Source organism: Netta rufina (assembly GCF_964035555.1).
Source record: "Netta rufina genome assembly, chromosome: Z".
NCBI classification, from domain to species: domain Eukaryota; kingdom Metazoa; phylum Chordata; class Aves; order Anseriformes; family Anatidae; genus Netta; species Netta rufina.
The window spans coordinates 38,218,184-38,233,867 of record NC_140126.1 but is presented as its reverse complement, the minus strand read 5'-3'; the positions used below and the strand labels follow the sequence as shown (position 1 = coordinate 38,233,867).

At 35.8% G+C, this 15,684-nt stretch overlaps 1 protein-coding gene across 2 annotated transcripts in view; it reads left to right on the top strand.

Moving 5' to 3' along the window:
- The window catches only part of LOC311221014 (transducin-like enhancer protein 1), a 76,288-nt gene that overhangs the window by 38,434 nt on the left and 22,170 nt on the right, over positions 1–15,684 (top strand). For both annotated transcript variants that reach the window (XM_084304735.1, XM_084304734.1), the window contains exons 7-9: positions 3,690–3,894; positions 4,649–4,665; positions 13,049–13,165. In XM_084304735.1, coding sequence (XP_084160861.1) covers positions 3,690–3,894; positions 4,649–4,665; positions 13,049–13,165 — 339 coding nt within the window. The remainder of the gene's footprint in view (positions 1–3,689; positions 3,895–4,648; positions 4,666–13,048; positions 13,166–15,684) is intronic.

Here is a 15,684-nt window from a genome sequence, read left to right as displayed (position 1 = left end):
AGTTAGGGGGTTACTGGGAAAAAATAGTCAATAATAATAAAGTCTGATACTGGACAGTAAGCTGAATGCACCATTTCTTTCCTCCCTTTGCAAATATGAAGAGCTTCTGGTTTTGCAACAAAATGGTGGGTGAACTATTGATGCTTTTAAAAAATCAATGCTATGGTTAATTATCTCAGTGCAGTCACTTGTGTATGCATCATTGCCCTCTTTTCTGCATTCCCGCATCCGTCTGAAACTGGACACAGCCCTTGCTCTTCAAGTAATGGTAATAATTGGTAGTAAGACAGACCTGTTACTCATCCTTTTCTGAGCACATTTCTTATGGCAGGTGTCTAGTTTTTAATTAAGTGCTAATGAACATGGCTAGTGGACCATGATACTGCTGCCAACTTCTTCAGCTTTATATCTCACTGCTGCTAAGCTCTTAAAAGGTGGTAGAGCAGGCATTAGTGTCTTCGAAGTGACAGGAAAGTGATTATATGCATAACAATTGTTTCTAGGATGTACAATGGCAAATGTCTAGTTTCTAAATACATCTGGTGAGCACTGCTGTTATGCATCTACCCTGTCTTTAGTTTTTCTCTTTGTGCGCAGTATCATAATCCTTTTTCTAGTAAAAATGCAATATACTTTTGGCAATTCAAGTTGTATAAATAAAAAGGTAACAGGGTATGAACTTTTGGAAAGGATTATGTTTATTGGTGTGTTAGAAAGAACTTAACATCTTTGGCATTACAGACCATGATCAGTTTTTTGGTCTTAAGTCTATTTAATATTGTTGCATATTTAAGCATCTTTGTGGACTATTTTCTTCTGCTGCCCTAAGTAACCATTTTGCAAAGCTGCAGGGTATTGCGATGAGTTTCCACTTACAGCTCTCGTACTCTGTTCTATACCTTAAACAGAGCATTGCTCCCCAGCTTTCACATGCCATTCTGTCAGAGAAACAGGGTGTAGCCCTTCTTTGTCACATCCCTTCAGTGTTAAGGACTTCATTGGAAGAGATTAATCTGTTCATAATTTCTGGGACTTACAAAATACACTTTGTGTAGGCTACAAAGCAGAGCAAGTGTAATTGCAGGTAGCGTGTCCTTAGCAGGTTGGTTTCTAAAGAATTAAGCTTCGCTTCCTGAAATCGTGTAGATTAACTTATTTGCTAATTGAACTGGGCATGAAAAAGCAGAATCTTCACAGGCGTCCTGAAGCTACAGGGACAAGAATAGAAACAATTTAACTTCATTTCCCTGTTTTGACTTCCTGTGCCCACACTGCAAAATAAGCTAATTTGAGCTCGCTGTTGGAAAAAGGAACAGGTTTCTCTCCACAAAACTGATTTGGAGGAGAGAAATCAATTTTTGTTCTTAGCCAATTTCACACCACAGCTAGATAATCCAGTGTGATAGTGCACCTGGGGACAAGACCAAGGTTATGAATGCATTATAGTGCTGCTGATGCATGTTGTTGCATGGGTAGAAGTGCAGATGACCGACCTCGTTGATCAAAGAGGAACAGAATGACTTAAGATACCATCTCTCTTAAAGAGCCTTCCAAAATACCAAGTTTTCTCTTGATTTGAAGAAATATGTTGGAAACTACTGATAATGTCTGTGAGAGGGAGAGATGTCCTCTTGTTCTTCAGAGTTTGAATGGGAAAAAAAAAACACACAACAGTATTGTCAGACTTGTGCAGTGCTCTTTACTGATGCTTCTGAAGAAGCAGCAGTGTAGTGAAATGAGGTTTCACTAGCAGTAGCAATAGCAACTTGATTTTGTAGAACGTGGTCTACTGGTTTAACTTTTTCAAATGAAAATAACTCCTAATGCTTCCTTCAAAATATTACTTTCTAGATTCTTATAAACACTAAAGTAAAAGAACAAGAGCTACCTTTCTCTTACCTTGTCTTTTAAGTGTATTTAAGAGTTGGTAAGAATAGAGATGAGAATGTACGTGCATTGCAATGAAGACTAAATTTTTTGTACACCATATGAAAATGAATTTGTGAAATTTGGTCTAAGAAGCCAAAATTTTGGTAAAGTTGTGGCTTTGTATAATTGCGTGAAGGGGTTTTAGTAGATTTTTGAGGTTTGTCCTGTATATGAGAAACAAGTAAATGATAGATGCTTTGAAGCTGCGGGCAACAGAGAAGTGCAAGCATAGCCCGTCCAGTCCAGAGTTCTTCAATGTGAGTCGCTTATGTCTGCAGGCATTCTTAAACAGCTCAAGGAATGTCTTGGGTGGAGATGTATGAAATAAAAGTTACAGAGGTACGCTAGTTATCTCAATAGTAATGTAATTTATCTGCGTGTAGATATTATGTGGGTGTTGTTGGTTTGTTTTTCTTAGAGTCTTGGGAGGTATGGAAGAAGATATTTTGGAGTAATTTGTGAAATATTGTGATCTTAATTCTACCTTCTGCTTAGGTGAGCTTCCAGTAGCTCTCAGCAGTACTGTAATAACTTTGCCTGCTCTTCACAGAATGACTGGCATTGACATCTGCTTGATTGCATGACTTCAGTGATATTCCCTTGCTTTTTTGATGATGTCTACATTCAGCAGTGGGCGGGTGGAGTGTGTCCAAGTTTGTTGTTTTCTGTTCATGTGCCCAGGCACAAGAAAGCAGGAAAGAGGCAGAACATCTGTTTTGCTGTAGCAAACTAAAGAGGAGCTATGATTGAGCTAAAGATGGTTTTGAAACCTAATTTTCCCAATAAATCTGTGCTCAGCATTTTGGTCAAAATAAGTGGTTAGCTGAACTTGGAAAATGTTAGTAGAACCATAACAGCTTTAATTAGAAAATAACTTCCCTATTGAGTAAATATTAAAAAATAAAAAATAAAAAAATCCATTATAAGGAATCTGTTTCTAAAATAGCTTAAAGGTTATTTTGTCAGTTTCATCACTGGGATGTTTATGTTTACTCATCAGGGTACTGACCCTGCCAGCTGATTTTAAAATAAAAAGAGATACTTTAATTCATTACTACCATATTTCCTTTGAGGAGTTTTCTGATGTTGTTGGTGCTGTCTGGAGTACCTGGATTTTAAACTCAAAATTGTTTCCTAAACACAATGTTATCGTGCGAACAGCTTTTTTCAAAAGCTTCAGTAGGAAAAAAAAAAAAAAATATTTAACTATGCTAAGTATAAAATTGTGTGGTGTCTTTTATTTACTTGTTAATACTCAAAATATAATCCTAATTATTCTTTCTAGATTTGGGTAGCAGGGGTGATGAAGGTGGGTTTAAATCAGTCTTGCCAGAGAATTTTTTTTATTATTTTTTATATTTTTCCTAGAGCAGTAGTATTCCTTTTTACAGAAAAGGAAGATTTTGAGGCCTTCTCTGGAGTTCTGCTACTGCTGTGTGTTTGTCACTCATAATGTTATGACAGAAAGTGGCTGCCTAAAACAAAATAGCTTCCAATCATGGAATATTTTTCTCAGGCTGTAGAACAAGTGTTCAGTTAGTCTTCTTGTTTTATAGGTTATGATAAGAGTTGTCCACAGACAGCATGATACAGTGCAGTATCTATAGTGTACTGGGACAAAAGGAAAGCCTAGATTAAAAAAATAAAAATAAAAATGCACTGTCAGTTTTCAATAACTAACCAAACCTCTTCTCCTTATTCCTTCCCAAACCATATGCTATGCATTGTTCTTCTGGGGATGACGATAACGCTGGGAACAGCAGCAGCAGTTGCAGGCTCAACATCTCTCCCATGGCCATGGACCTCCAGTGCCTCTAACACCGCATCCATCAGGACTTCAGCCTTCAGGAATCCCTCCACTCGGAAGCAGTGCTGGCCTCCTTGCCCTTTCTAGTGCTTTGGGTGGGCAGTCTCACTTGGCAATAAAAGATGACAAGAAGCATCACGATGCAGAACACCACAGAGGTGAGAGGCATGGCAGGCCTGATTAGGACACTGTCAGATTTGCGCATTGCTGCAAGTTATGTGCATCTCTAAAGAAATCAAGTTACATAGAATGACAATAAACTGTTGGCAAACTTAAAAAATGTCTGCATATATACCACTGAAGCAAAATTCAGCTTGGAAACCTTCAGTATTTTAAATGGGGATCACTAGGTGTCATATGCCCTATAGTTTGCAGGGCATTTTGACATCCTGGTAAATGTTTAGTGCAACACCAGTGGCCTGCACCATATTGTGAAAAACTGTTAAACTGCTTAAATGGGTAATTTTTTTTTTCAAAGAAAGTAATGATGTTAAATGGGTAGGTGGGTGGGAAGGTAGGGGGAATGAGAAGTTAAATTTTGAAGTGAATGTGTTCAAACAAAGGATTTAGATAATCGCATCTGTTACTTTAGTTTCATAGGCTTAAATTCTAGTACGCAATTAAATATTGGGCAAAATTGCACTTGACTAATTTTTGAAAAGAAAATAATTTATTCTGTCATGAAATAAAACTAGGCTTTGTGTATGGTTAAACTGTAAATCATGTTTACAAAATACTGTAATTTTCAGGAAATCACTGTATTAGGAATGTGCAATGACTTATATAAATAAAAGCCATTTGAAAACTGTTTGTGGCTTGTGTTCTAATTTTTTTCCCCCCTTTTTTATTTCTGTTCTTGCCTCTGTGTCTGAACGGGCATGTCTGTGCATTTCTTGGTTACTACGGGAGCAGACAGAGAGCCGGGCACAGTAAGTACCAACACTCCTGCTAACCTTTCCTCTTCTACCTTAAATAGCTATCAGAAGTTGCACTGTTTGTCTGATTTGTCCTTTTGATCAGTTTCATAATGGTCTAATATCTCTTGGTTTATGCAGAATACTAAAGTATTTTGCTTGGAGGAGTTTAGGAATCAGATTTCTGAGCAGAATCATGAGCTACTTGATTTTTAATTCTTATATTAAAAAAAAAAAAGTAAATCAAACAACTTTGATTGCAATTTAGTCTATAACATTATGTCAGAGTTAAGATGTTTCCTTGAGGATTTTCAGGAACAGAATTGCAGGACGGGTAAGAAATTTAGAACTCATGTGTTACACTATGTTTGACCTTAGTTTCTTTATATGAATCTGCAAGAACTCCTTTACTACTTAATTTGTGCTTCTCTAGCAGTACTGTTTTTTCCTTTAGATATAATATGTAATACATTTTGCCTAAGACAATCTTTGTAAAGCAAAAACCAAACAAAAAACACATGCCAAAAATAATGCAGCCAAAGAACTGCTTTTTATAACAGCTTTTTATACTGTTATGTCTTGCGATTATTGTTGTTAATCTGTTAATGCAGTGGAGGTGGACAGGTACAGCTTTCACATCTTTTCAAGTAACAAAACTAGCTCTGCTTATTGATGCCAAAGGTGAATTAGAGCTTTGTGTATTTGTCTTCATCAGAAAAGGCAAGAAATGTGAAATAGTTATTAACTGTTAAGTTTATGATACTAAGCTCCTGACTTTATTGCTTGATTTTTTTTTTGTTGGTTGGTTGTTTTGTTTGTTGTTGTTGTTTTTTTTTGTGTTTTTTTTTTTTTTTTGCTATGCAGTTTGCTTGTTCTTAATATTAGGGCTTGACAATTACTTTACTAGAAACTTTCTGCATATCTCTTAAGGCAATTATTTTTTATTTTCAGATTACTAAGTAAGAACATTCATTTCACCTTGCTTAATGCCAGTGTGACTGAGGAACTAATTTCAGGCTGGGTTTTCCTAAGTCTCAAACCTGTAAGGATATATTTCCTTAAGTGATACTGACCAAGAGCAGGATTCTCTAGGACTTTTGTAAGAGTCGTTGTGTTCACACATGCACATATACCTAGGAGGAGCAATGACTTTAAGCTTGGTTGTTATGTTACGTTTCCTGTTCTTGCTCTCCCCAACCTTTTCATCCAAAATTAAACCACCTATTTTGTTGTAGGAGATTTGCAACATCTCTTGCTTTGTTTACTCTATATGCCATTTTTTTCACAGTACATATAATCATTATTCTAGTTACTTCTGTACCCATGTATATAACTCAAGCTTTCTTGTTTTTCATTTGTACCAGGTGAGATACCTGTCTTTTTTATTTATTTTGAGTTACCACTAAGTGTGGTAAACAATCTGAGACTTAATTTCAGAGTCTTGTAATACAGATAAATTGAGTTTGGGTTACTATACTACTGTGCCTATAATTTCTTTTTGGTCTCAGTGGTGAATACATACTTCATACTTAAGTTATGCTTTAATAGCTTAATACAGATCAACTTAAGTTTGAACTTAAAATTGTTTAAACTGTGTTGTCTTAGAGTCTTGGTTTAACAAATGATACCTTCAGTGAGAGATGAAGTGATAGCGACATTCAGATTTGTAGCCAAAATAGTCAGTTGGAATTGAATTGATCTTTGAGCTTCTCTAATTGTCTTATATCTTTAATGGATTATTTTTTTAATACATCTTAAGGGTAATGTAAAATTGGTCACAAGTATACAAGGCATACCAGCAGGTCTGTTTAATTATGTATCGTTTCAGCTGAGCAGTAGGCTCTCATTTTGCAAATTACCGTATAACATCTAGGTCATCAAGATGAGATTAAGGTGATTTTTTCAGACTTACATTTTAAGTGTAATGCTGCTGCCAGAAATCCTGACGAAGGCTTGCTTTCATCATCAAAGAAACCAAGACCCATGCTGTTAGTTACCTGAAGCAACCATGATGTTTGGTATTACCATGAAATACTACAGTATGATTTTCATCAGATATGTCTAGTGTGACCTTTCAGAAGCTCGTAGTTTATATGTGCAAGTCTGAAACATCCTTTGCTTTAAAACCAAACTGAGTTACAGCATATTGTGGCATATTGTTTGAGTATATTCTTTTTAAATGAGATTTGGCTTTATTTTTTTAAAGTCTCCTTAGGCAAATATGCAGTTAATATTTTTTGCATATTATATGTTTAGAAATACAATGGGATTCATAAATGGATGTAAGGTAAAATGTGAAGAGAGTGATTTCATTGTTCTTGATTGTGATCTGTGTCCATTTTACACCTTTGCTACATTTAAAAGTGCTACTTTTTTTTCTATTACTAATGAAACACTAATATTTTAGAAATTAGTAAAAAACAAAAAAAACAAACAAACAAAAAAAACATTTCATACATAAAATACTAGAATTACTTGGTCAGAATGAAAGTATAAATCTACATAAGTAACAGCTGGTGGGTTTTGGCTGATGTAGCTCTAACAGTCCAAAGCTGGGTTATGTTATTGTGGGAATTCAGGCATTCCTATGATTGTGACACAGTCCATCTGCAGTTAATGAAATCAGGGAAAGTAAGCACATTTTGCAACTGAAGTTCAATAAAGTTTTTGGAGACACCAGTGCAAAAGAACTTTGTCTACATTTTTCTCTGGGGAACATACTGGCAATGTCTGTCAAACTCATCTTAGGTGTTTGTTTGTCACTTGTCTTCCCACTATTTTTAATGTCCTACTTGAACATCATAGAAATGCAAATGCTTGTCAAGTGCAATGTCGGATCAGTAATCTGTAGACAGTGAAATCTGACTTTACTATGTGCTTTGGATTTTCATTAAGGCTGGTGTTTACCTTTTGTTCTCATGAAAAATGTGCTTATTTTTAAAAACTTATTCTTAATGTTTGCAAGATTTTCTTTTTCTGCCACTGTTGGCAAGCATAAATGCTGTTGTTCTTTCATAAACAAATGATCTGTTCTTAGAGCAGAAAATATTCTGTCCTTCAGTCTCTGTCCCGTTCTTCCCATTGTAGTCTTGAAGGAAGGGGACATGCACAACTGAATGCTACGCTTTGTTTGATATTGAATGCGAGTTGGTTTTGTTCTGTGTTTTAATTCCTTTAAATGAAAAAGAAAAGGGAAAAAAATCACAAAAGGAGTTACATGAAAGCCTAGAGTAGTTTTCACTATTACATATGTATACATCTTTGCCTTTGTCAAGAAAATAGTATTTTTCCATTATAACAGCTTCAGTTTAGGAACTTGAATTTCTTTAATCAGTCATGCCTTTTATTTTTATTGGCTTTGTCAACTTAAAAATAAGTCTTACAATCCTTATGGATGCAAACCACGAATTAGCTTCAGCCGGAGTCAGTTGCGCAGAAGAGCATGGGATGCTGTGCTGCAGTTCAGTTTGTAACTGATATAAACTAGCATGGGGCTGGTGACGACACAGGGCAAGAGGATTGGAGTGTTTTGATGTAAGTTGTTGTGGATACTTCGGTTTTGACAAGCATTTGGTAGAAAATGGCAAAATCAACAGAACCTTTATTCTCTCTGTCTCTCATTATTACTGAATCAATGTGGAGAGTGATGCTAATCCATCTAGGCTTCTAGCTTCCTATGTTTGTAATACAAACATAATAGTCTACATTAAAATGGTGGGAGAAGAGAGTGTGAAATCAGTAGCTTTCTGTCACCAGTAATATCAACCCAAACCCACTAACTTGTATTTTTGTGTTGTTGTCTTGTGTGTTTGCAAGAAACATATTCAACAAAAGGAATTTAGTAATTCTGGAGCAGAATAAGTACAGTCTTTCTGTATTTTTGGGAGTGGTTAAGTGTTAGCTCCCCCTCCAACTTGAGATTTACTCCTGTTGCTGAGTAGGGAGCAGTGGGACTGCTGAGTGACCAGTGAGTCGGCTGTGTATGTTAGACCTGGTCCTGTTTTGCCTGCTCTAACAGAGCAGTGTTTATTTCTGAATACATGTGGGTATCAGCAAATAGCACTTTCGCGTTGTACAGCAGCTCTGTTATGGTATAATGGTTACATAAGCAGAGCAGCCAGTGGTGGTTGTACTGGCAACTGGGTGCAGTTGATGCAGATGTACAGCAAGTTGGTGAATGACCAAGCACAGCAGGTGTATGTGTGTTGGGTAAGGAGACCACTGCAATGGAAAGTCTTGACTGCAACCAGGTGTGGTTGAACAAGTACAGCTTGTGATGGACATGCTGTTGTTTAACTGCTGTAATGATCAGTGTAGCATTAGTTAGGTCTGAATGGACTAGTGAGTTGTCTGTGCTATATTACAACAAAGTGCTAAAAGGAGATGCTGTGGGCTCTCAGCCTGTACTTGTGACACACATACTTCTGGTTTGGAAGTAGTTCCTACAGGCAATGAAATGACATGTCAGTCAGAGAAATGCATTTAAATAATGTGCATTATATTTCTGTTAAGGAACCTGGAACAACCTTCTCACTGTGTATTACAACTGTGTTTTCCTTTCATATTTGCTTCTGATGCTTTCAGTGTTTTAAAATGTTGCTGGCAGAAAAGTTGCTTTGAGATACCAAGTAGCTTGTTGTAAAGCCATTAGGAAACCCAGTAGCACTGATAGGAAGAGCTTTACATGGCTTTTTTTTTTTTTTTTTTTAATTTTATTTTGAAACTTTCTTGAAGAATGGTGTCCATGTGAATAACCTTTAGTTCAGGAGAACTATAATATTTGTATTAAATTGATTTTTTTTATCATTTTTTCTGATCTGAGATTCATGATCTACAGATATTGCATTTGATAATCCTAATAAATTGGACTGCTAGTAAGAAAACAAGATTTATCCCCAATTACATGTCTAGTTTATTGAAATTAAGACAAAACATAAAACCACTATCATGCAGTTTCTCTTTAGGAAATTTTTGTGTGTGTATATGTATACACGTGCATACTTCTTTTGTTCTTTTTGAAAAAACTTTAATGTCACAGATGAGTAATCCCAACTGAAAGTTTTTGTAGCATTATCTTAAAAAATAAATATTACAGCTAAAATGGAACTCTTATAATCCTACTTCTGATAATAAGTCAAATGTCAGTAGGCCTAGTAGAAAAACTAAGTACTTTTATGTTATTACTTATTTATTTTAAGAAAAGATGAGCAGAACTTTATCATTTGTGAAGCTATTGCTATTGGCAAATAGAAACTATACCGGAGCTTGCGTGGAAAGGTGTTTGTTGTTGTTGTTGGCTTTTGTGTGTGTTGTGTGAGCTGTCTTCAGGATAATTTCCTTGAAGTTAACATGATGTCTAATGTTACATCTATCCATAAGAGGTCTGAATAGCCCAGGGTTTATAAAAGCATCTGGTTCCCAATACTTATTTGTATTTTCATTTCTTTCCATAGTGTTCTAGATATATCATAAGCACAGCTTTAAAAGATGCATGGTTCCACATTTTTGAATGAAATTTTACACAACCAATAGTTTTAATAATGGTAGTAGCTTACAGCAGCAAGCTGTTTTTTAATCTAAAGTTACACTTTACCTGATTTTGGTCACGGTTGTTAACGGTTTCTTGTACTCCTAAAGGAAAAAAAAAAAAAAAAACTAACTTTTTAGTTACTTAATGATAATTTTTTCTAGAATACTGAGAGGTCTTATTTCCTATATATAGTACAGCTATTGTGCAATAAACTGTTCTGCAGCAGTGCCTAGCATGGATTCTCTGATGCCAGAGGAGAGTGACTTAAATTAATGTGATAAGCTGGAGAAACAGTATAAACATCTGTAGGGGGGAAAACTTTGCACAACGGATTTACCAGATGATTGGACTTACTATGGACTTACTAGATGAATATAATAATGATACATTTACGTGATAAGTAAACAACCAAAAAAAAAAAAGCAAACATGATTTTAATTTACCATTTGGGAGAGGGTGGGAGCCATAGACATTTCCCACAATGCTCCAGTTGCTGCAAGTCTTGGGTGGTGCCAATCAGTTGGTTCTTGGAATAGAGATGTTTCATCCCAATAACTGTTGCATATTTTTGCTTTTGTGCAGTGATTAATTTCACATGTCATAAATAAGTGAATATCACAGTATCTGTGATACACTCACATACTCAGATTTTATTTTATGTAAATCTGGGTTTCTCGTTAAGTTTCTCTGTATCGAAACTCCAGAAGACAAGCTACTTAATATTGTTAGCATTGTCTAGGTAGACTTTACTTTAAACCAGATAAAAATTAAAATAGATAAAAACAACTCTTGTAACTACACATTTTATGCCAGAATTTACAAGCTCCTCCTTACGGTTCTGCGGAGTAATTTCAAATAGCAGAGTTTCTAATTTTTTCCCAGCTGCTGCCCCCTTGCCACCTTTCTGTTAGTCATGCTTAATTTTGGCAATTTAAAATTATAAACTGAATTTATTCACCTTTCTAAACCTAATTTACTGTTTTGTTCTAAGCTTTTAGTCAATAAAACAGATACAGATTTTCTATGGTTTTTTTTTTGTTGTTGTTGTTGTTAAGGGAAGTATCTTATCTTTTCAAGGAAAAAAAAAAGTTTTTAAGAACAGGCATTTGCCTTTTCTGAAATCTGTGATCAAGTTTGAATTTTCAAACAAAGTTTGAATTTAAAGCTTACTGCTTAAGATGTTTCTACTGCTAAAGTCATGATGGATTCTGTATTAAAATGTTGAAGATGCATTTCAATGTTTTCAAACTAGTAAATCCCTGAATTGGTATGCATGTGGGAAGGAGATGAAGGGTTAAATTTAGACTATTTGTCAAGGCAATTAGTTCAGTGATCCAACAAGCCCACCTTTTAGCTGCAAAACATTGTGCTAAAGACATTATTTTGAGCTTCTTTATACTGAATTACATAAAGCATATAGGAGGGTCTAATGAAAGCCCCTTGGCATTTGTTTAGCTTGAATAGTCAGGGATAAAAGAGCTTAGAGTTGGCTTTAAAGCACAGTGTCTGAAGTAGGAAAAAGAGGATTCGGATTGCCTTATGTTTTCCTTTTCCTTGGGACTGAACACTAATAAATGAGCAAACTACCCTGGCGTTTTCAGGTTTCGAAGGGGAAGCCGTTCAGTGTGCAGTTTACTGGCTACTAGTATATGTTTATGATATATTAAGAATATTTTTGTCTCTCTTAGGTAAAAGTAAGTATTTATTTGAGGGTTTGCATTTATAGCATATATGTTTCTAGTAGTCTTTTGTGAGATATACATGCATACTTGTAAATATATATTTATTTGTATATTTATGTGAGTATATATTTATTTACGTAAGCATGTGCTTGGCTTTTAGGAACTAGGTTTACCAGGTCTTCATGAAAGGAGACTTATTTTTCTCAAGTCATTCAGTATTGTTCACAGCATTAACATATCACTGAACAAATTGCGCTTTTGCATATGCTAATCCTGCACTTAAAAGAACTCATTGTAGCACATTTTAATGCTTTAGCTGGAACTGAGATGGAGATGGGAATCACAGACATGTCAAATTGTCACCTGACTGAAAAAATGTTAGAAATGCCCTTCTCTTTGGGTCAACAGTTTGTATGTACCATATCTGAATGAAAGTAGTCTGTGTAGTTTGAGGAAAAGATTAGTCTTTCTTTTCATCGTGCCTGTGTGTGTCTGTGTGCCTGTGTGTGTCTGTGTGCCTGTGTGTGTGTGTGTGTGTGTGTGTGTGTGTGTTGGCGTCAGTTTTCCACACTGGGTCTGATTAAAAAAATAAAGTCATCTCCATACATTTGTTGATGATACCCAACTGGAGTTTGACAAAGCTAACAAATGCGCACTGCATAATCTCATTTGTTATTCTTTAAAGAGTTAAAGACAAGTTGTCATGTATCTCTCCATGTTTACAAGAATAAACATACCAAAGCCTCATCTACATATGATTTCCTAGAGGTGAGCAATCAGTCAGGTTATGTTTGAGTCTTTTGTTTGTAAATATATATATGTATATATATAACAAAAAAAAAAAAATATATATATATATATATATAACAAAAAGATGCACATTACTGATGAATTAACAAGCTTTATTTTCTAAAACAATAAATTTGGTTGACTTAAGTAGTTAAATAGGTGGTGAATGACAAGTGAGTTAGACTTTTGGTAAGTTGAGCAATGAAAAACCAAGGTTCTTAGAATGCACTAAGCTGTACATGTTTGCAGGGAGGACTTTGGGATGAATTAAATGGAATGAAAGATTATGTAGGTATTACATTTCTAAAGCATCTTTAACATGTAGTTTGAATTTTAAGGTATATATGAATGAATCTTGAAAGGAATTTTTGACTGGCCTTGTTTTTTGTCTTTACAGAGTAATTCTCTGTTGGTCCCAGACAGTCTGCGAAGCACAGATAAACGCAGGAATGGCCCTGAATATGCCAATGACATCAAAAAGAGAAAGGTGGATGATAAGGATTCCAGCCACTATGTAAGCAAATCTGTGTTAAAGAAATGATTAATTTATTTGCAGATGTATTTGTAAGAGGAGTAAAAGAGCTGCAAAGCACAAGGCAATGTGTTTTCTATGGCTGCTGTAGTACAGGAATGCATGTGCCAGAGAGACCATTATTCTTGCTGTGGAAATAGTAGTGACTCAATAGTTAGGGCTATTGTCAAGTAATACTTCTCAACAGGGGATAAGGAGCCAGGAGTAGCCATTTGGGATTCACAAGTGCTCTAAGACATTACTCTGACTTCCAGAGGATATCCTTTCCGGATGGCTCAAAAGCTTACCATACTGCAAGTTTATTTGAAGTGGAAGGGTTTGTTGATTTGGAAGATTTTAGCAGATTTTTCTTATATGAGCTATTACCATGTTGAAAAATAATAAGCATTGGAAATAGCATATGTTATGAGGTAACATATAATAACGTATTTAAAAATCCTAAAGTTTGTGTTTGGTTGGTATGTCAGTTTCAGCAGAAAAGAAACTGATATAAACAGCTCGCAATTTGTGCTCTGCATTTTTGACCAGCATTGCTTACTGCTTCGTTTGAGAGAGGCACTTCAGTACAGTGCGGCCCATGTGAACCTCAGAAGGTTTGCATGTGCTTTCAATTTCAAGGCTAAATGCTCAGCCAGATCGCAGGATGATACTTGAACTGCCTGCAAATAGGGCTGGTGTGAAAGACCACTGGAAAGAAGAACATCAATCTAACAGCAGATATTATTTGACATAGCAGTAGTATGGTGAAATACCTGGTTTGTATAAGTTCAATCACTAATTAATTCCTAGCTGCTGAAATCCAAGAGACAATCAAGTGCCCCTTTATTTCCTCAGTGTTTTGCAGCATAATTTCTCTCCCCTTAGACCCCAATGCTCTGGGGCAGGAAGGCTGGCTCTCAGTGAATCTTGCAGTGGAGCTACTGATAGTACATTGGCTTTCTTTCCACTTTGCTGCTTATCGTGGTGTTCTCATACTGTTGAGATTTTGCAAGTCATCTTCCCACCACTTTATAATAACATAGATTATTGAAAACTTCTGGCAAACTTCCTCACACTTACTCCCTTAATTTAAGGGTTTGGTATTCTAGGTGTGTTTTTCCTTTCTAATTTGTAAACTGTGCAAGCAAAAAAAAAACTGCCTTGCTTTTCTTTAAGTTCTGTTAGAAAAAAATGAAAAGTATATTGCACTGTAGAAGTATAGTTTGTTTTAATCTGCATTTTAAATGTGCAGCTCTCTTTGCGTTTCTCTTGAGGTGGATTTTGCAAGTAAAGGCAGTAACAAAATAAAAATTAAGCGAAAATAAAATTTATTCTGGTGTAAAAGATGTTTTTTTAAAAGTTTTCTTAATTCAGCACGTGCAGAATTGCTGAGTTCTAGCTTACTTTAGAAGACGTCCTTGGAAGGTCAACAGGTACCAATGCATTTGTCAGAAGGGAGACAAATGAGCTGTACAAATTTTAACCTTGGAAATAAGATGCTCAAAGCACTCCCCCCCCCTCCCCCCCCCCCTTTTTTTTTTTTGACTTGTGACTAGTTTTCATGTTAGGATCTGGATAACTTCAACTTGTAGGTTTGTTAAAGAAGAGAATCTTCTGATATGAATAGTACCAATAGGAATTGCCTGTGATAGCCATAGTAAATTTCTGTGCCTCAAGATGACCAGAGTACCGTTAATCATAGCTTTATAAATGTTTTTGCCTGCCTTTGAGGTGGTATTTCTGGTGAAGAAATGTCCTATCTATTGTGATTCCACATGTTGTAGGCTATTCTTGCTTGCTGTATCCTTTGTACTTCTCAAATGGTGGCAGATAACCAGGTCCAGAGCTTTTCTGTTTCTTTTCCTGTTGCACCCTTTGATTGGACAGCTTCTGAAGTGACAAATAGAGACACTATTCTCTCTTTTGTGACACTCTTGCACCCCTACTATGTTTAGTGTATTTCTTGAAGCAGTCAAAGCATAAAGTAAGGAAGGATTGTGACCACCTGTAGAGTTTTTGTGTTTTGGTTTTTTTTTTTGATTTTTTGTTTGTGTGTGTGCATTTTGTTCTGTTTTTTTTTTGTTGTTGTTGTTGTTGATGATGATGGTGGTGGTGGTAGTGGGTTTTTTGTTTTTGTTTTGGAGCTAAAGAAAGGAAATGGTTTTGTACTTTATCTGCCAGTGTTAAGTGTGGTAGCCCAAACATGTTGAAAGCACTGCTGATTTAATTCAAGACATGTGGGACACATTGAACAGTCTTGTAGATCTGATTTGTTTGCCTAGAAACTTTTAAAGTAAAAGTATAGTTATTGGAAATGTCAGACTTGCCACAGGAAAGATTTATTGCTCACCATTCATTTGATTTGTTTTTTATCCAGACTGTTGAGGTTGAACCACCAAGTGGAACTCATTGTATCACTGTGTTATCATAGAATGTGTCTGCTGGGTGATCCCAGCATGTTCTGGAGACAGGGACCAAGGCACACTTGAGTAATAGCTGCAATGGGGCACCAGGGCAGCTCA